The sequence below is a fragment of the Rhea pennata genome, chromosome 1 (genome assembly GCF_028389875.1).
Source record: "Rhea pennata isolate bPtePen1 chromosome 1, bPtePen1.pri, whole genome shotgun sequence".
Classification (NCBI taxonomy): Eukaryota; Metazoa; Chordata; class Aves; order Rheiformes; family Rheidae; genus Rhea; species Rhea pennata.
Window position 1 is genome coordinate 195,557,317 of NC_084663.1, and position 25,127 is coordinate 195,582,443.

The following is a 25,127-nucleotide window of genomic DNA, read 5'->3' on the forward strand; positions in this document are numbered from 1 at the left end:
AACAGAAGGTCTTGGAGTTTTTAATAAAGCGAAAGAACACTCATGTTATAAAATATTGACTGCAGTGATGATGGGTGTGTTGTGCAGTGTTTAAGCAATGCTACAAGTGCTTGAAGCAGGGCTGCTGAGTGCCCCTGTAATTAGCTAAGTATCTGAAGGAACCTCACTTCACCCCGGGGTTCTGCTCAGTTGGACTTGCTTGCAGCGCTGGTTATTAATACTGACTTTCCATCTCTTCTCTGTAGCCAGCGGCCCGGCCTCCGGTGCCGGCCCACCAGGTCCCCCCGTACAAAGCGGTTTCAGCCAGGTTCCGGCCGCTGACCTTTTCGCAGAGCACGCCCATCGGCCTCGACCGCGTCGGGCGCCAGCGGCAGATGAGAACGTCTAATGGTAAGATGTGCAAGTCTTTGTGATCTTCTGGAACTCAACTTCATAACGCAGCTTGGTGGGTGCAGGCATATGCAATGACAGCGTAGCACACAATTTAGTTGCCTTTTCTTTATAATTTTCTCGATAGTAGCTTTTCTTGCCATGTCCATGTAAAATTCCTTTATCACATCCACTGATTGATAAATTCCTATGATTTATTCTTCTGTACCATTTTCACTCCTGTATTTTCCACTTTCTATATTCATAAACTTGCCTGCAGATATTTATAGAGTATGAAGGAAATAAAGCCTAAAATGCTTTAGTTCATACCTGAACCGTGGACATTTTACCATTACAAGGATGTATGCTCACACCACACGAGTTATTTTAACTTTTTTCATTCATTCAGCTTAATTCCGTAGATAGAAAAGTGTTAAATAATCAAAGAGTTTGCTCCAGGGAATTGTATGCAGTTGCAGGTGATTACAGAGGGGTGAAATAGTCCAACAAGGTTTCTGGTACGTGAAAGACAGATGCTTGGAAAAGATTGCCTGTTTGGAAGCAGTACCTTTTACCAGACCCTCTGATATGCCCTGTGCATTTTTTTTCTTTAATTCTGTTTACTGTTAGCAAGCCATGCTATGTTGAGTTAATAGAAAGGCATATTTAGTATTGGTGGAATGTTTCTTGGCAGATGATACTAGAGAAATCTGGGTTAATACCATTTGCCTTCTTTTGGACAACAGCGAGCATCATCTGAAGACTTATTAATGTTTCACTGACAAGAAATAAAAGCAAATAACAAGAAGTGAAAGCAAAATTTTCACTTTAGATCCTTCACTGTTAATAGTGAACAGAACACCAATGGGAACCTTCATGCTGTTTCTCTGTGCACCGAATCAGTAAGGAAGTCTTCAGCTGCCATGACTGAAATGGGAAACTTAAATAGCATTTTCAATGTTTCTTTAGCAAAATTAAAAAAATACACATGTTTACTAGTCAGTATTTTGTTGGGCTTATATGATTCTAAGCCAAGTTTTAGTGATAATGATACTCAGATTCTGCTCAAAAAAATCCCTCAATTACAAATTAATTTATATGAGAACATTTTAAAACTGCATTTTCCAGTCCTCAGTAAAATATGCAGACTAACCAGTTGTCTTCGGAAGATGCTCTCCAAGGAACACAGTTTGAGAATTTCTGATTACATCAAAGATATGTTATCTGTATTATATTATTATTTTATTTTTATACTACATAAAAATGTTGGGGACTACTTTAAAAGTCATGTCTGGAGTGTATGTCCTTTTGTATGTACCTCAGTATATTTCAGATTTGGGTAAGATATTAAGATAAATTAGACATCTAATTCTGCAACCATTGCTGAGAGTACTTGGTATCTCAATCCCTGAGTCCAAAAAGACTGCTCATTGAGCGATGTGTTAGTTCACCAGTTTGGAAAAAGGAGACTCTTTAAGCACACAGAGTAGGAATTTCCTTTTCAGTTTTAGCTATCCTTTCCATTTCATGTTGGAAATAACATGAATTGACATTAGTTAACCTAAACAACTGCCTGAGACAAGTTTATTTGCTGAAATTTAGCTTTACAGTGACTGTTTTCCTAAATGAAAGCATGACAGATAAAGAAAGCAAGATTTCTGACACTTTTCAAGATAATGTCAAAGCAATTTTGATTATACTAGATGTGATTTTTGTAACTCATTATAATTATAATAAACATAGAAGTGGAATAAGAAAAGCTTCTTATCCGTATCTAAACCAAAGCCCTGAGAGCAAGTGGGGATAACATGGACTTCATAGTCTAATGGTGCTTGCAAAGATCTTTTGAGTAGTTGCAGTGGAAAATAACATAGTTAAGTAACTAATGCCACACATGCTGTCTCTTCCTTTTTCCCTTAAATTCATGAGGCATTTCCTTGTCTCTGAACATGTGTGAGTTTTTTGTTTGCTCATTTACAGTGAAATTTGATAACACAAAAGCTATTTATTATAGAAAGAAATTCTAAACTCTGGCATTGAAAACCAGAGGTATCTTATTTTAGTTGCTTGATAAAGCCTAGTACAGATGCCGTCTGTCTACTTGTGTAACAACGGGAGATAGAATTGGAGATCTGAATTGTTAGAAAAACAGCTATTACAAGTCTGTAAATCGTAATGCTATAGGAGACAGAGTAAGAGCTGGCCAAGGCCTGAGGGAAACGTCCCTTGAGACTAATACTGCAACTCTTGTGCTTGAAGGGTTACAAGTTTTCAATACCAGCTATCGGATAGAGAGCTTACCTGTCACAGTAGAGCAATCTTTTATAAATATTTTAAGAAGTAACCCCCCCCCCTTTTTTTTTTTTGCATACAGTGGTGTAGGACTCAAATTTGGTGAAAATCATTGGTGAACTCCTTTAGATAGGCTCAGCTCCAAGTGAATGGGTTGGGATTCAGCTCAAATTTAAGCCACCTATATATAGTCTAAGTGTAGGTATCTACATATGAACTAAGCATTTGAACACCCCCTACAGGCAGTGGAGGGCTAGGGCTAGATTCAGCTACCTGCCCCACGTATCTAAAGCTGTGGGGGATGCCCAGGATATCTGCGTAGAGCTTGCCCATATGACAGCAGACCTATGGGAGACCCATTTTCCTTATTGAGTGGTAGCTGGAAGCCGGTGGACTATCTGAAATGCTTAAAATGGTGCTGAATATCCGTGTTTAAATGACTGATCTGAATCCGTGTCATGGTCCACGAAGCTCAGAGTATGTATCTGCTTCAGGATGAGATGAATTGCTCTCTCAGCTGTTTTGTCTGTGTCGAATCTCTGTTGACCACAATGGGAGTTTAGATGCATAGTTCAAATGTGGATTCTAGCATTTGGATTCATAAATTTAAATGTGTTTAATGTAAGCAGTATCTGGTCCTGGATGTGTGCCTGTGCACAACACACCACCAAAATTTTCCCAATTCATCCAGGTTGGTACCTGAATAGATTTCAGCTTGTGCTGAGCAGAGCCTGGAAAATGAGGAGCAAACAAACTGGCTGTTGGGTAGAGGAGGTTTTCAGATTCTTTATCACTATTGCTGATCAAAACAGCAACAACAACAAAACAGATTATTGGCCATGGAAATGAATGAAAACGTTATTAATCACTCCTCTGAAGAAAACAGTTCCCTACTTGCTACCTGTCTTTGCTCTCCCTACCCAAAAGAGAGATGACGAAAGTAGAACAAAATGCAGGAAATGCAGTTTACTGCATTGAGTACCATATTTACAATTACCAGCAGGTGGGTGACATATATGTCTGAGGCTAAGGTGGTATCTGAAGAGCTCAGGAGGAGAAAGACTCAGTGGCAGGAACTTAAAGGGCATCACAAAAATCCACCAGCCCAGACTAAGAAGTTCCAGTATTGCTGAGAAGGAGAAGTCTCTAGTGGACGATGGCTATGTGATCCCTTCATGGACGGGAATCTCAGCTGACAGGGAAAGGAAGAAACTCTCGTGGCAGGTACTGCGATTGCCAGTCACCGAGACGGCCAGGTTTGTGGTGCAAACGGGACCGAGCAGTCTGCTGGGAGCAGCCAGGAGCAGCTGGGGCATGAAGGAGACGAGCTCTGGAGGCAGAGCTGAAACTGTCAGGTGAAGCCTAGATACTGGGAGCTCAAAGGTAGCCATGTCTCAAATGCTCCCCATACTGTGTGCCGTGTCAAACAGAGGCCTTCGTGCACGGTTAAGAAAATTGTGTAATTAAGGAGATTTAGATTACTTATGAACTGCGAAATGTTTGATATAAAAAGATACTTTATTTAATAAAGGGCGTTTTTTGAACCAAAACAAAAGCAGGCTGCTGACATGCAAATCAAGAGATTATAGAGCGGTTTCTAAACAAAGAACTAGGGAAAAGCTGGCAAGATGAAACAATATGGAGTTTGGGGCAGTGCATCCTTTACGGAGGATGTCGCTACTCACTGCATCCTTAGATGAAGAATGGGGCTGAAGCTGGCAAAACTCACACAACAAATTGCCTGTAGCAGTTGAACAAATCCTGTTTAAAGAGGATGTAGAAAAATAGGAAACCCTGCCGATCATGGTGGAAGGTTAAAAGGTAAGGTGGGGGTATTTTTAAAGGAGCTGGCTGACATAACAGATACATCAGAAACTTGGTGGAAGGAAGACAGCCAGCAGAGCATAACCAGCATATTACCATTGTGCAAGCTGTGCAGCAACAACAACAAAGGTTGTACCAGTGAAAGAGTGTCTTTTCTGTATTAAAGAAAAAATACAAGTCAGATCGAGGTAAACAAGTTGACTGTACCAGCAAGTGTCACAGGATCCATGGACTGGAATTCCATACCTGCACAGGGAAAGTGTAGTATTAGGATTAAATTACAAACTACCTCAGATGACCAAGATGCTGTTAGTAAATGTGGCAACCTAAGGAAACCAGAGAGGTTACAAAGGCAGCAAGCACAATCACAAAAAGGAGAGTTAAATTGCTGTTGCCTGTATTAGATGTTGTTACTGGGCATAATGCTACGTTTTTAGACGCAAGACGACTTCTTGATGCAGCTAATTGAGAAACCTACAAGAAGAGAAGCAATTCTTGACTTTTTTTCTGTGCTATGTTAAACACATTAAAGAGTTTCTCCACAAGGGTGGAAGATGTCTCATCAAACTGTAGATGTCTGCAACTGAGCTAGTTGATTGCTTCCGTAGTTATGGCTTTGGTGCAGTTTATTGACTGGATTGCCCTCTGTATCCCTAAGGCACTCAGAGCCTTGCAGGAGTGAGGAGAGTCAAAACATCCAATACAGTAGGTGTTAATTTAAAGGACAGAAAGTAGATAAAAATGAGAAAGCTTGTTTCAAGGAAATTTAAAGGAGTAGCCAAAGGTGATGTATGCTTTCAGGCATATTAGACACTTAGAACAAATTCTTATCACCTATCAAAAAAAGACTTTGGAAACACCAGAAAAGGGTTCTGTCATTAAACAGCAGGGGAAAGGAAACTATTAGAAGACGAAAAAGGCATCCCTCAGATTGTTAAATTGTATCCAAATAGAAAAAATCATAAACTCTAGCAACATAAAAATACAGGAAGGTAGAAAGAATTTGCTAAAGATATAAAAATGTAAGTCCTTTTTCAGAAATGTTAGAAGTATGTAGACCAGCAGATAGTCTGTAGGTTTTGTAAATGACTGAAAAATAAAAGGATAGTCAAGTTAGATAAAGATTAGAGGTCTATCTCAAAATGAGATATCAGCTGAAGTTTTAGAATAGCTAAATGAATAGAAATAAATTGCCAGAACCAAGACTTCTAAAGGGATTTAAGAATGAAATTGCTTAGCTACTGTCTTCGGCATGGAATTTATTGTTTAAAATTACATCGGTACAAGAAAACATGAAGGCAGCAGTGTGAAGACCAGTTTTGAAGCAGTATCAGGAGGGATCCAGCGAGCAGTAGACCAGAGAGCCTGACCTAATAGTACATAGAAAATATGAAGAATATATATTGGACTTACAAACTGTAACAGAGAATAACATCAACAGACTGATGTATCCTTATGATAAAGAGGAGTCAAGATGCCCTTTGTACAGGAAAGTTGTGCCCACAAATCTATTAGGTTTTCTGAAAAAGTCACTGAGGATGTGAAGAGGATGATTCAGTAGTGTACTTGGATCTTCAGAAGGCCTTCGACAATATTCCTTATAAATGTCTTTTAATAGGGGCTTGGAATAAGAGGGGAGATCTCATGCATTAACAAATGGTTATATGCTAAGAAACAAAAAGGAGGAAAGTGGTCAGTTTTCTGAAGGAGAGAGTGGAGGCCTGTGAGACACTCTGCTGGTCTTCAGGTGTTCAGTGTTTTCACAAATGATGTGGGAGAGAGAGGAATAGAATGAAATTATAATTTTTTTGCTTATGTGCTAAATTATTGAGGGTAGTAAAATCACAAGCTGAGATTCGCAGAAGGATTTCGCAGTACTGAGGCACAGTGCAGTAAGTGTTGATAAATGCAAGGTAGCACACGTGGAAAAAAATGTGGCTAGTATGCTTCTGGAAGAGCAGACTCTGAACTAGATATTGCTGTTCAGGAAAAAGATCTTGCAGTTCTACTAGGTAATTAAAATGACAGTTTAGTGCTTAGTAAATAGAATGGCAGGAATTTCTAGGAAGAGAATAGAGAACAAAACAGCCTGTTTGTACCACTGTAATTCCATGATGCAGTATGGGCAGGGCATCTCCCCAGTCTTTTGTACCTCAAAAGGCTTTAGTAGCACAAGAGTAGATACAGAGAAAGGCAAAAAGAATAAGGAAAACTACTCAACATCTATATGTGAGAAATGAGTAACCAGGCAAGGGCTCTTCATCTTAGAAAAAAAGGCAGTAGGGGAGAAACAACTATAATCTGATGGCATAGGAAAAAATGAGCAGGTGATAGTTATTCATGGTTTCCAATAATGTAAGAGCGAAAGAACACCAACTGAAATGGTCAGATAGCAGGTTCAAAACAAAACACAGTTTTCATATGCTGTAAAACTAAATTATGAGGCTAATTGCTACACAAGATGTTTCAGATGCCAGAATTTTACAGAAATTCAGAATATGATTTGAAAAATTCTATTCATTAAACATGAAGATATCGCCTCTGCCCCAGGAAGAATCTGAATAGGATCTGTGAGCAGCTGGAATTTAGGAGAGTACCGTTACGTGCCTCACCTATGTTCTGCCCTAGGCATCTGCTACTGGCCATTGTCAGAGAGTGTTGGGTTGGAGAGACCTCTTTTGCCCAAGGGTGGAGGGTCCTGTGTTACTTTCTTCTGCAAAGCCCCATTAGAACATTGAGGAAAGGAATAAAATAGGATTTATTGCATGTTCTGAATAATGGCAGACTATACTTACTACAGTCTAAATTGTTTAAAGCAAACAAAAAGTACTATTCAAACTTTCCCATGTTTGTTGTCAAACCACTGAGCAGGGGGCAGTCACTAGAGGGGTATCTAGAACCAGATTTTGCTGAAGTGGTGAACTAGATTTTAGCATTACTATTTTAGTATCTGCAGCCTTTTCAGAGTTGCCCTACGAGTTGGATAAGCCAGCTCAGCATGCATTTGGACACTGTAACTGTGGACTGCCACTACAAAGGAGGGTCTGCTCTTCCTCCTGTCCCTGGCTGATCCAGCAAGGAAACAAACTCGCCACCAACTTGCCCAAAATAAGCACTTTTGCAACGGTTCAGCTTATGGCTGCACAACTGCTGGATGTGACCGTGCAGAGGAGGGAGAACAGCTCTCCCCTTCTGGCAGCAGCCCACAGTTATATTGCATTAGTCATCGTGCGAAAGCACACATTCCCTGCTGTTCTGCAAAAGTCAGACAAAATGACTGTTTTTCAGAAATTATTTTTTTAATGTCTCTTCTATAAGAATGATGTGGGTTTTGATCTAGCTTTCCTTTTGCAATACAGTTGTTTTTCCCCTAGAAGTAGGAATTTGCCGTGGCAGCGAGCTTTCAGCCTGACTGATTGAAAGGGTGAGCCCTCTGCTTGCAGGTCCCAGGATCATCAGCACTTGCATCCCCTACATGAAGGATTTTTTCCTTAACTGGTTTCTGTTTGCTGGGGTTGCTTTTATTGATTTGTGCTGTGAAGAATATGTGGGTATCTTCTTCTCAGAATACGCAGTAGCTTATTTTTACTGTGCTATCCAACAAGTCTCCTTGCGGCAAGAAATAATAGGGAAGTTTGGGGATTCAGGCAAGAGCTTCTATTGGTCTCCTGTCCAGAGTGCAGCAGAGACTGGATCTTAGCAGGAGGATGGCATTAATATTGCAGCGTAATGTCTGGCATTTCGTTCGCCTTCTGAGGCAGCGCTCCGGGAAACCACGTGCTCTCGGTGGGTGTTGAGAGATTGCTGTGTGCAGAATGCCTCAAGGGTTTTGTGAACTTGTCGCTGGAAGAGGCAGTCACCAGTTAAAGGGCAGGCTCAACCGAGCAGCACAATTTGCAGGTAAAGAATGATTCCTAAAGGCTGTAGGGCTCTGCAGATCATAAGTGGAGTGCTGTGCTTGGAAGCAGTGCAGACCCAGGTTGCAGCAGGCTTTGTGCTCTGCCTTTAGGAGCAACTCCTGCATTTGCTTCCAGTGTGTGAACTGATGCAGTTTCCCTGCAAAACTGTGTAGGATGCAAGAGTGGTAAACACTGAGCTCAGGTGCGTGAGTGACCCAGCGCTCTGACTGGGTCATTTGTGGTGTGTGAGTGAAAGCTGAGATATCTCCCTACTTCATTTTCTATTTTCTGGATCTGGATTAAGTTAGTAACTTGAGTGAGTAATTATCTCCATCCTTTCTTTTTCTTCTCAGAGCAGTCTGCTGCAGCCTTAACATTTAGGCTGCCCATGCTCTTAATAAAGATATGTCATTTACCTGGGGAGCAAGAGAAGTGTTAATAGCTAAGCAAAAAAATAGTTTCATCTTTCATCCCCTAACATTTTTACTGTTATGAGATAAAAAGACTAGGCTGCTATTCAGAACGGTGTTGCAATACAAGGAACTCCCAGTTCCCTTCGCTGTGAATTGCAGTGATTTCAATATAGATCGAAATGACATTAAGCTGCTTTAATGAAAAACAAATGCACTCGTTGGCATTCTGCGCCGGAGGTGTTCAGGTGCTCTCGACACATTCGTCCCCGCCGTGCCCGCAGCGGCTGTGCGGGAGGCTGCAAGCCCGGCCTGGCTGAGGCTGTGCACGCAGGTTTTGTTTCTTTGCCGCGACTTCCTCCCTAAGGGCACCCCATGATGTCAGCGAGCCGCCGCGCGCCCGGCCAGCCGGAGCGCACTCGGCTGTCAGTTCCCGAGCAGGCTCAGCCCCGAGCGCGCGGGCAGCAGCTCCGAGAAATGAATAAGCTGTTTCTGCCGTTTCGGTAGCTCAGAGCCGTTGTGATTCTCCGTGAAGCCTTTAGGACTAAGCTCTTAAAGGTCAAACCCTTGCGCAGCCTGTTGAGTCTGACGGCAGCATGGTGGCCAGGGAGGGGATGGCGCGATTTTGGAGCCTGGAGAGCCTTCAGATGGGTGCGTGTGAGTAGAACATGCTCGCTCTTTTTTATTTTTTTTTTTAATTTTTTTTTTTTTTTTAGTGTTTCTAGACTGAAATGATAAATTGTGACAGTCCGGGGGCTTGGCTGTGACTGCGTTTATATTCTGTGACCCCCTGGAGTCAGCAAGAGTTACACTGGTGGCAAAACTGTTAGGGGATCGGAATCGGTCCCACATTGTCCTCGGAGTTTTTGCATTCCATTAGAGCATCCAGGGAAGCCCTAATGTGCTTATTGCTGCCTGTAAGCAGTAGGGGAACAGCTGCAGAGTGCACAGCAGAGGTTTTTGCTTGAGCCTAATTACCAAGACAATGTAAGCGTGTTAATTTAGGAAAGAACAATGAACAGTAGTCAGTGCTGAAATTACAGTTTTTAGTCTGTAGCTAAATGAATTAGGAAATTTTGGTGTGCCATCATTACTGCAGAAAACCCACAGGCAGTACTGATATTACAGTGGGGCTGTAAAAAGGATCACCGAGATGAATTTTCGTGTTGATTTGTAAGCTAAAAATTGATTTCATGAACTGTTTCTTTGCAGGTTTAAAACAAAGGATTTTCAGTAAGTTTCACAGGAGTATTTTAAAAGTATATCAGTGTTCAGATTTGGGAGCCTTTTGGGGGAAAAAACTCTTTTTTTAATTGGGAATTCAGCAACCTCCCTGGTTAGATCGATTATGCCATTAAGGTGAATGTATATTTACAATGCTGAGGAACAAAATAGAGTTGTGTAATAACCACGTTCTTTTATATCAAGAACAGAAGATTCTTCTAAAGAATAGAAAATTCTTTCAGAATTTTAGTTAATCTGTGCTGCAGATTTCTCTTAAAAATTAATTCCTAAAATGACTGAAGATGCTAGGTACGGTATGAGCACCCAAAGGGAGAGGGCTGAAATGGTTCTCCCAGTATGGTAAATAACTGGTAGGCTGCAGTGTGTGCAGGCACCTACAGCTGTGCAGATGCGTGAAGTAAAGCCAGGAGCCATCTCTTTGCAACCCGCACACATCCCCGGTCCGGAGCCAGGCACGTGGCCAGCACCAGGCTAACAGCAGGCTGGAGAAGAGGCAGGGGCAGGGCCGGGCTGCTGTGCCTTGCAGTTAAGTGCAAGTGGGAGGTTAAAGAATTCAGCTTAAAGATCCCTTCCCTTCGCTTGGGAAAGCAGAGGGACACGGTGCTCCTTCCCACAGGCCGCCTGGGAACTTATTCTGGGACAAAGTAACCGTTAAAAAGGGAGTTCAGAGCTAGCAGCCCATTGCGGGTCTTAGAAACTATGTACCAAGCTGCTGCATTTCAAACCAAGAAATTTTCCATGATTGGAGTAATCAGAACAATTGGTTTTTTCAGGAAGTTCTGTCCTGTTCAGCCTGCACTACCTGCTGCCTCCGTCCACCCCGTCTCTCAGTGATTTCCATGGCTTCCCCGGCATACGGGAGGCTTGGAGGAACCTGGATTGTGGTAGTGGCTGCTGCAGGCAGGCTGCCCACCGCCCTGGTGGCTCCCCGCAGACGGGGGCCGGATACGGCCTGGCCTGGGGGAACGTGTCAGGAATGTCGCAGCGCCGTGCGGGGGCTGACAGCAGCCCCTCTGACCGCCCCGGCCTGTTGCAGCGCCACGTTTACAACGTGGGAAACTGCATTGATACCTCTGTTCTGATTCAGATTATTTTAGATTTACCCTGGGGTGGGGGGGGGGTGGGGGAAGGTTGTGATTCTTTCTATTTTTCATACACAGAAAGAGGAGAATATCTCAGTTTCATCATATGCTAAAAGAGGATTTTACTAGCAAACATCAAAAGTATATCAGGACTGAAAAGTGGTTTTCCTGAGAGCTCCATTCCCGTGTACATTTGCTGTTATACTGATAAGAACAAAGGCAGTTCCTAAGTGACTCCACTTTTACTGTTTTTATGAGTGCACACTGGTATAAAAGTGATCGACAAGCCACTGTTCCGCCCTTGTTCTAGCTGCTGCAGATGGTGGAACTGAGTCTTCAGCTTTGGTGGATGACAATGGCAGCGAGGAAGATTACAGTTACGAAGAACTCTGCCAAACCAGCCCGAGATACCTGCAGCCTGGAGGAGAACAGCTAGCAATTAATGAGGTATGATCCTGTGCTACGGTCAGGTATGGTGAATCTTTGCAGCGCTGTAGTGAGGGAGTGGGTGTTTTCTGCAGGTATGAGGTTTCATATTAATAAAAAGCGTGGTGACTGTAACCGTCATAACTAAGAATCCACCAGCCGCAGCATCAGGTCTCTTAACAGGCCCAAGAGCAGATAGGTGCCAAGAGAAGAGCATAACGATACCATTTTACTTCTTGACTAGGACTAATCTGGGAGCTTAACTAGTTAGCTGAGCTAATGGGCATGGTGTAAGACTCTAATTGTTCTCAGATTAATGAATGTATGTACAGATTTCTGAAAATGTAGAGTTTGGGTTTTATCCTGAATTGGGATTAATCTAGGGGGTTTAGTGATGCATTTTGATCTTCTTAATAGTTTATAAGTAGCTGATTGTTTATCCTTTGCCCATCACAAACTCTTTTTCTTCCCATCTCAGCTGATAAGCGATGGCAGCATTGTCTATGCAGAAGCTCTCTGGGACCATGTGACTATGGATGATCAAGAACTGGGCTTCAAAGCTGGAGATGTCATTAGAGTCCTAGAAGCTTCCAACAAAGACTGGTGGTGGGGAAGAAATGAAGACAAGGAAGCCTGGTTTCCAGCTAGCTTTGTCAGGGTTAGTCACTCCTCATGCTTCTGCACCATTGTCACCCTAGATTCCTAGCAGAATTAACACAGCAGTGACCATGGCATTAAATTTAAATTAAGGGCCTGATCTGCAACATCTTTGCATCTGAACATCTGTGCTGCAGCTCCTGATGACTTCACAAGGGAAAAAGTATTAAAGAATCAGATCCCAAGGTTCTTTAGCTCCTCTGACACATTTTAGTCTCACTTCTTTCTTTGTGAAGCCCTTCTGTAGCCAAAGGGATTTCACAAGAAATGAGGGCAGCAGAAAATTCAACCAGGAGCAGTCAGTGTACACAGAAGGGACCCAGCAGCTTTCATAAGGGAGGAGGCAAAGCTATACTGCATGCCGCTTATTATCTGCAGGGATTTTTTGGTAAAATGAAGTTATTATCTCAGCTTGAAGTTGTTATCTCAGCTTTCTGTAGTAATCTGGTTCCCAGAGAACTCCTTAGACCTCTATCAGATTATCATGATAGTATAACTCTTGAGGGTTCTAAAATTGAACTTTATTTTATAATTTAACTTAAAGTACGTTTTGAGATCCTAATGAAATTTGGACTATACTGCATTAGGTAAGTACTGCACAAAATTCAAGAGATGGTTCCTGCCTTCACCCTCCATAAGCCTCCAAAATGGGCAGACAAAAGGGGAGAAAGAAAGTGCTGCTATTCACATTGTACAGATGTGGACCTGGGACAGAGGGAAATTATTTAAAAGTATTTGAGTGACTTGGCCACTTTGGAAATTTTTTTCTGTAAGCTGACTTGGACAAAATTACACATACGTTATTAGTTAGGGTGAGAAATAAGTGTATGTCTGCAAAAAATACAGGCTACATAACATGGTGTCTCTACGATCTGTCAGCAGAAAACCATGTATTTAATCAACTAGACAGAAATCTCAAGACTTTTTTTGAATAGCCAGTGAGTATAATGAGATCAATCTTGTTGGAGAACCTTCTCAATAAAATACGAGTGGGAACATTTCTCTAACAAGTCCTCTCTTAACTATAAGAAGTTTGTAAGTGTGTTGTCACATTTTGTTTAGTGCTTTATCTAGTTTGCCTTGTTTCTTCTGACTGCAGCTGCGAGTTAATCAGGAAGAACTTCCAGAAAACTGTGGGAGTGTCCAGGATGAAGAGCAAGATTCTGATATTAGCAAGCATCGTCAGAAGATGGCAGAAAACAAGGATCAGATGAGGACCAATGTCATACAGGAAATTATGAACACAGAGCGAGTCTATATCAAACATCTCAAGGACATCTGTGAGGTATGTGCTTTAATCTGGAAGCATTTTGCAGACCTAATGTGGACGAAACTTCCCATGTGAGTTGAGAACTGAAGAGGTTTGTTTATCAAAATAGTCCTAACTGCGCATGAGAGGCTGCCAGTGAGATCCGTCTTGTGCACTGTTCTGACTCTCCTCTCCATAGATTGCCACAAGGCACCACTTCCTTTCTAAAAAAACATTCCACTTTTGACATCGAAAAAGTGCTTTGCTTATCTGACCACTATTTCCATAAATATGAGAGAGAGGAAGTCCAGTTTATTTAGTACTTTTTATGAGTTGGTTTTGGTAGAAAATTTTCAGTATCTTTAGTAAATTCTATTACAGTTCAGAGATGAAACATTTTGAAAGTAACCTGGAAGGAAAACTTTTCAGCTAGTGATTTCTGCTAGGTCCTTGGTAGCTAAGCAGAAATTTTTAATCCCTTTCCTTGTTTCAAGATCCTTGTGTTAAGAATGTAGTGTTTGGTTTCTGTTGTTTGCTCAGTTTTTCTTGGAGGACCACACTTGGGCTAGGAACTTCTTAAAACTTTCACTGAAGTTTGCCTCTTCTGAAATGGACTGTGATGCATCTGACCTATATTTGGGCTGTATTTGTGGTTAATAAAAGCCACTGGAAAGGTGCTAAGTAGCCTGCCGAAATGTTCCTTCTACCCTCAGTTTGCTGGGCCTCTCTCTGTGTTTGTCACGTTGTTATCCTTTAGTCCACCACTCATCGTAAGATTCTTTAATAGAAAACGCAATAGACAAAAGGTGAACTTCTAACGTCAAAAGACGAAACTGATCGGGTTTTTTTTAGATCAAACCTTTTTAATGGATTTTTAAGGAATAAAAAAGGGAGAACAAATTAAAGGACAAATTTAGTTAATTTGCAGTCTATTCTTTAAAAAAATGTGAGTTTTGTGATTTAGATGCACTCTTTACTTCTGCTAGAATAAGTTTGCCTGAAATATCCCAGAGGAGTTTGTACATACCGGTCTGTCTCTGTCATGGTTGCCTGGGTTCTAGGACATGACTGGCATATTTTACTGGACTATTAATTCTTAAATTGATATTAATTATTAAACTTTTCTGATACAGGTCTCCTATAACTCTTTCTTTAAATGAGTTTAGACAACCAGAGCTAACACATATTTCCAAGTGGAGAAGTGGTATTCCACATTCAACCAGTGGGGCAAAGGTGGTCTGCTTTCCTCAGAGTGAATCAGTGTGGTGGTGCAAGCAGGACATAAGGCTGAAAGTACACTCAAGTAAGACTGAGTCAGAAAAGATACTGCAGATGCTAATCCAAATATACAAGTTCTGCAGAAGAGTGCATCACTAGCACTGGTGCAGTCAGGATTGTAAAACTGGTAGTATACCCAGGAAAAGATTTTAAGTTCAAAAAATTGTCTGCAATCCACATTTACAAGAGCTGCACAGATCATTTTCTTTGTTGGCGTCATCCTCCTAAACAGTAGTAAACCCAACAGCTAGCTTATGTACAGTATAGCTGCCGCACAGCTCTCAGAGCAGATGGTTGTGGAGAAGACAGGAATATTCCTAACAACACCAGCAATATTCAGAGTTGCTTCCTGGAAAGCCTCACTGGAGCAGCTGCGGATTTTTTTCTGCTGTCCGCACCCAAAGAGATTTGGGAGAAGTTTGCCCCAGAGTCGCCAGACGGAGAAGCCTGGCAGGTAACCCTGGCACAGCCGTTAACCTTTGCACCATCCGTACCCAGGTGCCGTACCTGCTACAAGAATATGAGCAGAGCAGACATTCCCTGACCTGCAGCTTCTGCACCATGTGCACAGCAATGTGCCCCTGTGGCCAGGAAGGCCAATGGTCTCCTGGGGTGCTTTAGGAAGAGTGTTGCCAGCAGGTGGAGGGAGGTGATCCTGCCCCTCTACTCAGCCCTGCTGAGGCCTCATCTCGAGTACTGCATCCAGTTCTGGGCTCCCCACTACAACAGAGACATGGAGCTACTGGAGAGAGTCCAGTGTAGGGCTGCGAAGATGATGAGAGGGCTGGAGCATCTGCCCCATGAGGAACGGCTGCGAGAGCTGGGCCTGTTCAGCCTGGGGAAGAGAAGACTGAGGGGGGATCTTATCAATGTGTACAAGTACCTGAAGGGAGGGTGTCAAGGGGCCGGGGACAAACTCTTTTCAGTTGTCCCATGTGACAGGACAAGAGGCAATGGGCAAAAACCACAGGAAGTTCCACTTGAATATGAGGAGGAACTTCTTTACTGTGACAGTGACGGAGCCCTGGCACAAGTTGCCCAGAGAGGTTGTGGAGTCTCCTTCTCTGGAGATCTTCAAGGCCTGCCTGGATGCAACCCTGTCTAACATGCTCCGGGTGACCCTGCTTGAGCAGGGAGGTTGAACTAGATGATCTCCAGAGGTCCCTTCCAACCTCAACCATTCTGTGATTCTGTGATCAAGGACTTGCGGCTGCATGTGGCGGCTGCTGCTGAGTACCTGCGCCCCTGAACCTGTTAGAGCCCCCAATCTTTCCTTTGCCTCATAGCTATGTAAATACTGATACAATCTAATGTGGATTACTGAACGCAGAGCAGAATTTGCCCAAGGGCATTCTAAAACTGGAAGATTTGGCCAGGTAGCTAATTAAGGTTGGATGCAAATGAAGTGATCTGGACCCATGTGATGCCCTTACAAGTAAAGAGAAAAAATGGAGAAAGCGATGATGTTTTTCCATGAAATCTTGCCAGTATTATTTACTCCTGCCAATGTGATATGGATTTTACCAAACAGTAGCATGCTGAATGTGTTGTAACATGTTTCTAATTCAGCTCCACTGGCTTAGACTGGGCCCTGGTTACATACCGCTAAGGAATCAGCACGTTAGCCTTGGCAGAAGATATCTTTATATTAATTATTTAGGATTTGTTCTTCCTCAGATAGAGAAGAACTGTTATGGCACAAGAGGATTACAAAGAAAAGCACAGCAGCTGAACTAGGGCCTTACACCATGGGCCTCCATCTGGCTTGATAACAGGAAGATGCAAATGAGCTTTATATATTATGAAGGTATCTGGTTCTCTGACTCATCAACTGTACTGTGAAATAGAGACTGGATTAGAAAAAAACGTAGTGTAACATTGAAATTGCACGTCCAGTTTTGGGTGCAGGGTCAGAAACCAGACACCTGCCCTGGGATTACAACATCTAATTGCTGCCAGTTTAAATGGGCTTGTTCAACGTAGAACCTGTTTGTGTATCTTCAGACTTGATAAGAAGAGGTTCTCTTATTTCAATTCCAGGGTTATATTCGGCAGTGTCGCAAACATACAGGAATGTTCACCGTGGCGCAGTTAAACACCATTTTTGGGAACATTGAGGATATTTACAAATTCCAGAGGAAGTTTCTGAAAGATCTTGAGAAGCAGTACAACAAAGAGGAACCTCATCTAAGTGAAATAGGGTCATGCTTTCTTCAACATGTATGTCACAAAAATTCATTTTATTTATGACATGAACAAAATACAGTAAGAAGAAGCTAAGTTACCAGATAAGGAGGAGATTTTACTAATCTATCAAATGCTAAACTATGCATGTATAGCATTTTAGAATTCAGAGTGTTTACAAGTAAAAAGTAACTTGAATGTTTTAGATTTCTCCTCATTAATGTGTATCTCCACACACATTTAAGTTTCCTTTTCAAAATTCTAGTGATCACAGATGAGCTGGACTATGTCCAGCGCTTTCAAATTGTTCAAATCGGCATGCAAAAGCTACATTAAAAAAACAAACAAACAAACAAGGAAAGAAGGTGCTGGGGGAAGGCTCTGTTTGACTGTGAAAAACACTTGCTGGAGCCATAGCCATCAAGGCTTTCTAATTTCCAAGATTCCCCAAAGAAAAGGACTTTTTAAAGTGGATTTAACTATTCTGATTCAATGGATCCCCTATTTTTGCATTCATACAAGGAAGGTACATAGTATTAACAGTTACAAAGTAGATTTCTGTGTGGTTTCAAACCTGACTTTTACTCATTTATTTTGGAAACAATTTAGGAAGTAATTCCTAAATTATTTCCTAATGCAGTAATTACTATAACTGCATATAATAGATGTTACAAAAAAAGTCAATCTTTATAAACAAATGCTTTAAAGATTTGACTTTTTCTTCCTTTTTTTTTTTTTTTTTTTTTTTTTTTTGTAGCAAGAAGGTTTTGCTATTTATTCAGAGTATTGTAACAATCATCCCAGCGCCTGCATTGAACTTTCCAAGCTAATGAAACAGGGCAAATACCGCCACTTCTTCGAGGCCTGTCGCTTGCTGCAGCAGATGATTGACATTGCCATTGATGGTTTTCTTCTCACGCCTGTTCAGAAAATCTGCAAATACCCTCTGCAGCTTGCTGAGTTGCTCAAATACACCACCCAGGAGCACAGGTGAGAGGATTAAAAAGATAAATCCTAAACAGCAATAGCACCTGCTTATTCAAGCTTTCTGACAGTAATAGGCAACACTGAACTACACTGAGGCTTTTGAGAACAAAACTCCCACTGACTGCTGTAGACAAGCATTCCTCCTGGAACCATCAAAATATTAACAAAAATAGTATCTGTAGTGTAGCACAGGGGGACTGACAGGGTGCCAGAGAATGAGGAATAAGTGAAAGAGGAAGAAGGAAAAAGGTGCCAAGGAGTGGGTTGTAAATCAGAGTGAAGAAAGGCAGTATGTCCAAAGAAATGAAGAGGGAAATATGCAGAAGAGATGGGGAAGCTGCATAATCTTATGGGCACAAAAAAAGGTAAATAGGGTCTTAGAACAAAACACAGTCTGAGTGATTCTGTGATTTTTATTTTTGAAATTTAAAAGTAATATACACTGCAGAAAAAAGATGTGGGAAGAAAATTTCTTAATCCCAGTAAAAAGATGTAGTTAGAAAAAGTGGGAATATAGCGAGAATGAAGAGAGTGAAAAGCTAAGAGACAATGATCAATAAAGGGAGAGCACAAGTAACTTAAAATAATTTTATAAGAAAACATTAGCGAACTCTTGTTATTCAAAAGTCATGCTATTCAAGATAGCAACAAAGGATGTATAAATACCTGGGCATGAGTTGCTATCTTCTAAAGAAAAATGCCCCTAATGATTGAGACATCCTCCAAACACTCGTCCCCCCCAAAATATAGAATATTTTGGGATCATGTGACCATGACTCAAGTCATGATTCATATGGCTAGTCATCCATATTCAGCATTTACTTTGTTACCGCATTTCTGCTTACTCCTTGCTCTGTGTACCCTTTCCCAAGGATATTCCTAATATTTAACTTTTTTTTTTAATTTTAATTTTCTTGACTTTGTAATTGTCCTGACGTCTCTTTCCCTCCTATTTTACCCCAGAATTTCCTTAATATCCCCTCAAAAATTTGCTATGAGGATCTTTGTTATCTGTTCCTTTTAGACTTCTTTCTATCTGAGTCATTTTGTCAACTCAGTGTGAATATCCCAGTCCCTCAAAACTGAACTCTCACTAGAAGACAGCAGCGTTCCCTTTTATCTCTGCCTAAGTTGGGATTTATTACTGATTGTAAATAATGAAAACCGGAAAAAATAATAAATCTAGGTGGAGACCATAACAGAATAGGAAATATATCATGAAAAAGAGCTTCTCAGAAACGAAAAACTAATTTAATAATTCTTCCATTTAAGTGACCAACATACTAACTCTTGTTACATAATTAACCTATATAATGCATATACTGTTTTCAGGTATTAAAAGTTATGTAAGCATTATCATAGACCAGAAAACCATAAGCATTATTCTGAGCATGAAACAGACATATTGTTATTGTAAAATCTAAAATTCAGAATTTGATTTTGATTCTCAGAACTTTCTGTTAATTTAAGAAATGAATGACTTTCCACTCTGTGTAATTGTACAGACAAACCAGAACCAGCCAAAGCTCAACTGAAATTCAAATGATCAGTTTTGTTATGAAAATATTTTTTTGTTTAGTGTCTGCTAGAAAGCTTAGGATGCTAGAAGATAAAGGTAAACCTAGTGTTCTTCCATTGCTCCAAAATATTTGCTTGCAATATAGCCCAGACATTAGATTTTCAGCTGGGATAAAAATGAATTGCTCCACCGTAGTTGCAGGTTATTAGCTGTTCTAGTATACCTGTGGGCTGATTCACTCTTTGAATAAATTAAGATTTTATCTTTAAATGTCTGCCTTTTTAGCTTGTATAACTGCAAGAAAAACACTATTGTGCTCCCCCCACCCCCACCCCATGCTCAAAGTCCAGTCATGTCCCGAAGTGATGTTTCACGGGCCAAAGTCTGCACTTTTTTAACCTTGAGAAAACTCCCCGTGGAAACAGTGGGATTTTTGCTAGCGGCTGTAGTCCAGGAGCTGCGAGTTACTGACGTTCAGATGTGTAATGCCTCTGTTCAGCTCTGCAGCTGACTTGGAAGCCCAGCAGCAAACACTAACATTAGTGGCTGTTTCACTCCTCGTAGTTTTAGGAGGATTATTCAGTGAGCTACTGAACCTGTAGATAAAGCGAGAGCAAGATCTGGCCACCTTCGGCCCGTACTGCTCGTTTCCCCTCTTTGGTGGCACAGCGTACAGAGATGCCTTCAAACACGCAGGTGCTCTCAGCGCGCACGCTGCTTGCAAGCGCACGCCCACGCTCGCGCAGAGCCTTGGTAAAGCTCCAGGCAGCTTGTTTTTGCAGCTTCAGAGTGATGGTCTTTTGTTCTGTTTTCATACAAGGATTAAAGACACGAGGTGCACTGCCCGCCGTGAAGGCCACAGGTTGTGCAACAAGTGAGGATTTATGTCACACCAGTAAAGCAAGAAGGAACTGAGATAAGGAAGGGCAAGAGTAACAGTGCTAATATCATGCAGTCACACTGCGGGACATCTCCCTGACATCAGGAGGATCCTGTTATTGTTAATCTCACTTTTTGTGTACAGCGTGGCAGAAAAAGAGTTTCCAGCGCTAAAAATAAGAAGAAAGTAACACGCAGGGGAGAAGGGAAGTGCATCCATCAGCAGCAGCAGATGAAAATAGGAACTGAGACAGAAGCAGATAAAAAGGCCACTGAGGCTGACCCTCCTTACAGGATTTATTTCTAGCTCATACTGTTTTCACTCTCTGGCTCCATTTCTGAGTTGCTCGTATAAAAGTGGGGAGGCAGCTGCTCTGCTGGGACTCTAAGGCCTCCCTCAGCTGTTTTAGTAATTTGCTCCTGGACCGAGTGTAGCAATATAGGAGCACTGAATTGTACAGACTACTGTATAAGCTTCAAGACAGCTGAGAATCACCTATCTATCTTTTTAAATACTCTGAGAAGAGGCATGATTGGGTAGTGCAGGCTAATATACTTTAAGCACTAGGTTATGGTCAGTAATTGCATCATATCCACTGCATGAGTGATCTTTGAAATGTGCCTACGTTTCACAGTGATTATAACAACATTAAAGCTGCCTATGAGGCTATGAAGAATGTAGCGTGCCTGATCAATGAGCGAAAGCGAAGACTGGAGAGCATAGACAAGATCGCGCGCTGGCAAGTCTCTATAGTAGATTGGGAGGTAAGTGTTGGCCTGGCCCCTTCGTGGGCAAAGGTCCTGTGTACGGTACCTCCTGTCCTCTGGAGGATGTGTCGTGCTGTGCAGAGAGTTTATGGTGCCCACATTTCGGCTGGTCATTGCTCAGTTAAAAGTCCAGCTGCAACCTCATTTGCAATGATTGTGTTACTGATTACCTTGTTTATTACTCAGGAAGAGCAGCAGATAGTACATGTACACATGCACTTGAGATAACACTGACATGTAGAAAATGACAAAATGGATTTTTTGTTAGAGCCGTAGACTCTTGTTTTGACTTCTGATGGTTTTATCAGAACTTGAACATGCATCACTGACTTTAAGAATGAGAGTTTCCTCTTGATTTATGCAGAGATAAAGAGCAGAATCACACTCACTGAGTTTGTCTGTGTAAGATTATCTCCGTTCCAAGACACTTTCAAATCTAATAATGAAAATATAAGAAAATTGAATGAAGATAAGACTAGTTAGTAAAATGAGAATGGTTAGGCACAAAGTAAGATCTTAAAATATTATTTACTTGCTACTATGTATAAATATGTATTTTTTTAGGGACCAGATGTGTTAGCCAGAAGCTCAGAACTGATCCATTCAGGAGAACTGACTAAAATTTCAAAGCAAGGCAAAAGCCAGCAGAGGACTTTCTTCCTTTTTGACCATCAGCTTGTATTCTGTAAGAAAGACCTGCTGAGAAGGGACATCTTGTATTATAAGGATCGTATGGACATGGATCAGATGGAACTTGTGGACACAGAAGATGGCAAAGACAAAGACTTTAACATCAACATCAAGAATGCTTTTAAGATTATAAACAGAGCAACCGAAGAGATTCATTTGTTCTGTGCAAAAAAACAGGAGGATAAGAAGAGATGGATGGAGGCATGTGAAAATGAAAGGAGGAGAGTTCAGGAAGATAAAGAAATGGGTGAGTGCAAGGTTTTCCTCTCAGAAGCAGTAAAAATAAAGAGGAATGTTCTTGCTTTTCCCTTTTCATGCTCAGTGCAGATGTGTACTCAACCCTCTGGGACTGTTGTCTCTTCCTTACCAGGCACAGACTTCGTCTGCGTAGATGAGGGCTGTTCAGGTGTGTCTTCCTTGTGGGGCAAAGGCTCAGAGCAGCTGGCTCTGACATCCATGACACAAGTGTTACTGATGGAGACACTCCATAACTTTACGAGATATGAAAAGATTCATTTCACAAAAAACAGTTAATAGTAAAATTCCATGCAAAATCCTGGTGCTGTTGTATGAAACATTGGCCACAAATGCCTGTTCTTAAGAGACACTTAATTAAAAAGCCAAGTAGTCATAGGTTTGTACTGTCCATGTTATATAATGGCATCTGCTGTGCCCAGGGTACCAGTACAGCTGCATAATGTCATTAGTTACAGGCCAAAGCATAGCACTACCAGCCGATTTACAGAGAAACGAAGCCCCAGTCTTGCGTGAACAGGGAAAGAGTTAGGATCTTGCAAATCCTAGGGTCACCTTTAAACCCACAACCTATGGGACAGTCTAGGGACAATAACACCTGTGTGAACGTATGTTTAGAATTATTTCTTAAAATTGTTACTTTCATAGTTTCATGCTGGGTATAATAGCTTCCTTTTAATATGGTCAGTGGCAAAAGGTCCAGCAAAATTGCACTGGGAAAATGCACATTAAAAAAAGCAACAGTAATAACATAAAACAATTTTTTGCATTTCCGAAGCATTAAGTCAGGTTTTTGTGTATGTGTTTGTGTTGACTGCACAAGAACTTCTCCTTTTTATAATATTACCTTTATGAGAAAGAGAGTGGCAGAATTCATAAGTAACACTCTTCAGGCTTTAGGTGACAGCAGGTTAAAATCTGTAGTGCTCAGAAGGGGGGTGACATAATGCAGAAATTATTAAAATTTTAAAAAGATGACAAATCTTTTCATGTTCGCTCAAAACATCTGTTCATAAGGAATAGGAAGACAGGAATAGCCCTTAGGCCGCAATTTGCTGATTTCAATGGCTTCCTCTTGTTTAATGCTGTTTTAAATATGACAAAAATAAGGCCTCCTCTGAACATATTGCAGATAGCTGGAAGGCTGTTGTTTTGTGTCTTACTGGGCATTATTAGTTCCTGGCACTGAAGTTATCTTTCTTTTAATTCATAAGGATAAACTTTATAATCAAGCTATCATTTAAGAATCCAAAAATAATAATGGGAATACTTTCAAATTATACCAATTCATATCCTAAAAAAAATCTTTACCCTTCCCCATTGCACCAACTGTTGCAATTAAACCCAGTCGTCTCGTATCCAGAATAAACAGAGAAGAAGCAACACAAACTTTCTCTGAACTTTTTAAAACAAACTTTCCTCCTGTGCTGGACATCCAAGTGTGACGTTAGGAGCCTGTGAGGCACAACACTGATGGCTTTCCCAATGTGCTCTGTGCAGAGCTTGTTCACAGTTTGTGCTCAGGGCCATGGGTGTTGGTTGTGTTTCCCAGTTAGCCTAAACAGAACTCTAAAAAGTGGCTACTGCAAAAAGGTGAAGATGATTGGAAAGCAATAAAGCAAGGCACAGGATTCGATGATGGATGTCCAAACTATCTTGCTTGTCATAACAAAGTTACTAAAAGTCTCAGCGCCAGTGGACAGTGAGAACAGTAGGTCAGTCACACTGAAGGGCAGGGGGACTCTAGTTGCACAAAATGCAACATTTGTCCCTCTGTCCAATTCCTCCTGTCCCGTCTCTGCAGCTCCATGGAGCTTGAACGGAGCTCCTTTTTGAAGGAGTCTGAGCAAAACAAGATAAAATACAATCATTTTCCATTCCTCATCCTTTCTGAAGAGTTCTCCTGAGTTCTACCAATCTGTATCTGCACCTCTTTCTGCCATGGTTCCTCTCTGGAGCACTGGGAGAGCATGTTGGGCACCCAAATTTTCTACGTTGGGATACTTCTGACGTTCACACCAGTATCTGCTCATGGTAGCAACAGATGTGGCTTGTGCAGGCAGTGGTGTGTTACCATTTTTTGTAGGTGGTGCTCCACCAGAAAACCCCAAATATGAGGAAACTGCAAAAATGTAACAGCTACAACCTTAAATATAATTGTTCTATTGGGATGTCGTGAAAATCAGGATGGTCACCCGTTTTGAGATCACCCTTAGAAAGAGTGGTGCTTCAACAGTGTGGCAACAGCAGTGGTAACAGTTTAGTATAATAGCACTAATCCTTGTTGAGGGCTAGGTCACAAATTTCCATGATGCTGAGTGCAAGGATTGCAAGGGAGGGTCCACAGTACGTTCTGTTTTTTAAGATACTGTGCAATATAATGAAGAAAATCACTGTATGGTGAGAAAATTTATTTTCTATAATGTCATATATGCACAGGCAGCATTTTGTGTCCCTGAATGCCTGTATAAAATCCGGCCTTCTGGAAACTAATGCTTTTCAAGTGTAACAACTGATTGTTCAGATTTAGGGTACCTGTTCTCACATCAGCATCTTGAACCAGAAGAAAGATAATTGAGTTTTAATAGCCAATGTCAGTTGGTCTTGTGAGTCCCAGTGAGTGGATTGGATGTATTCTTCGTTACCCAGCAGACATAGATTTCATTTTTTGACATAGCTGTTAGCCAAAATCTGTGGAAAGGTGCCAGTATTCTCAACCTCAGATTTAAATTTATCTTGTTGGTTTTGTAAGCAATCTTGCTGGAATTCAGAGGAAACCGCTAACCATCAAAGAACAAATCTTCAAACTCAGAATTGCAAATGGCATTTTACCTCTATTTTCAAAAATGCTTTAGTGCGAGTCATTGTCTCCCAAAACCATATCAAACTTTTCTTAGCTTCTCTGAATGTATGTGAAGAAAAGGCCATAGCCAGAAAATCGTTCTCTAAAACCACTAATAGTAACCCTAAGAAAATGGTCTGAACCCTGTTGATGAAATTACTTTTTTTTTTTTTTTTTTTTTTTTGGCTGTTTCTTTGTTCCTATGATTGAAGAAGTTGCAGAAGAAAACATAAGAATCCCAAAATTATAGCTAAACATTGTTGTATTATACA

The 25,127-nt window shown here is 41.2% G+C and overlaps 1 protein-coding gene across 2 annotated transcripts in view; it reads left to right on the top strand.

The window, feature by feature from the left end:
• Window positions 1-25,127, top strand: part of SPATA13 (spermatogenesis associated 13) — a 52,453-nt gene that overhangs the window by 20,176 nt on the left and 7,150 nt on the right. For both annotated transcript variants that reach the window (XM_062567193.1, XM_062567194.1), the window contains 8 exons: window positions 246-390; window positions 11,432-11,568; window positions 12,026-12,205; window positions 13,304-13,489; window positions 16,772-16,951; window positions 17,673-17,905; window positions 20,936-21,065; window positions 21,633-22,005. In XM_062567193.1, coding sequence (XP_062423177.1) covers window positions 246-390; window positions 11,432-11,568; window positions 12,026-12,205; window positions 13,304-13,489; window positions 16,772-16,951; window positions 17,673-17,905; window positions 20,936-21,065; window positions 21,633-22,005 — 1,564 coding nt within the window. The remainder of the gene's footprint in view (window positions 1-245; window positions 391-11,431; window positions 11,569-12,025; window positions 12,206-13,303; window positions 13,490-16,771; window positions 16,952-17,672; window positions 17,906-20,935; window positions 21,066-21,632; window positions 22,006-25,127) is intronic.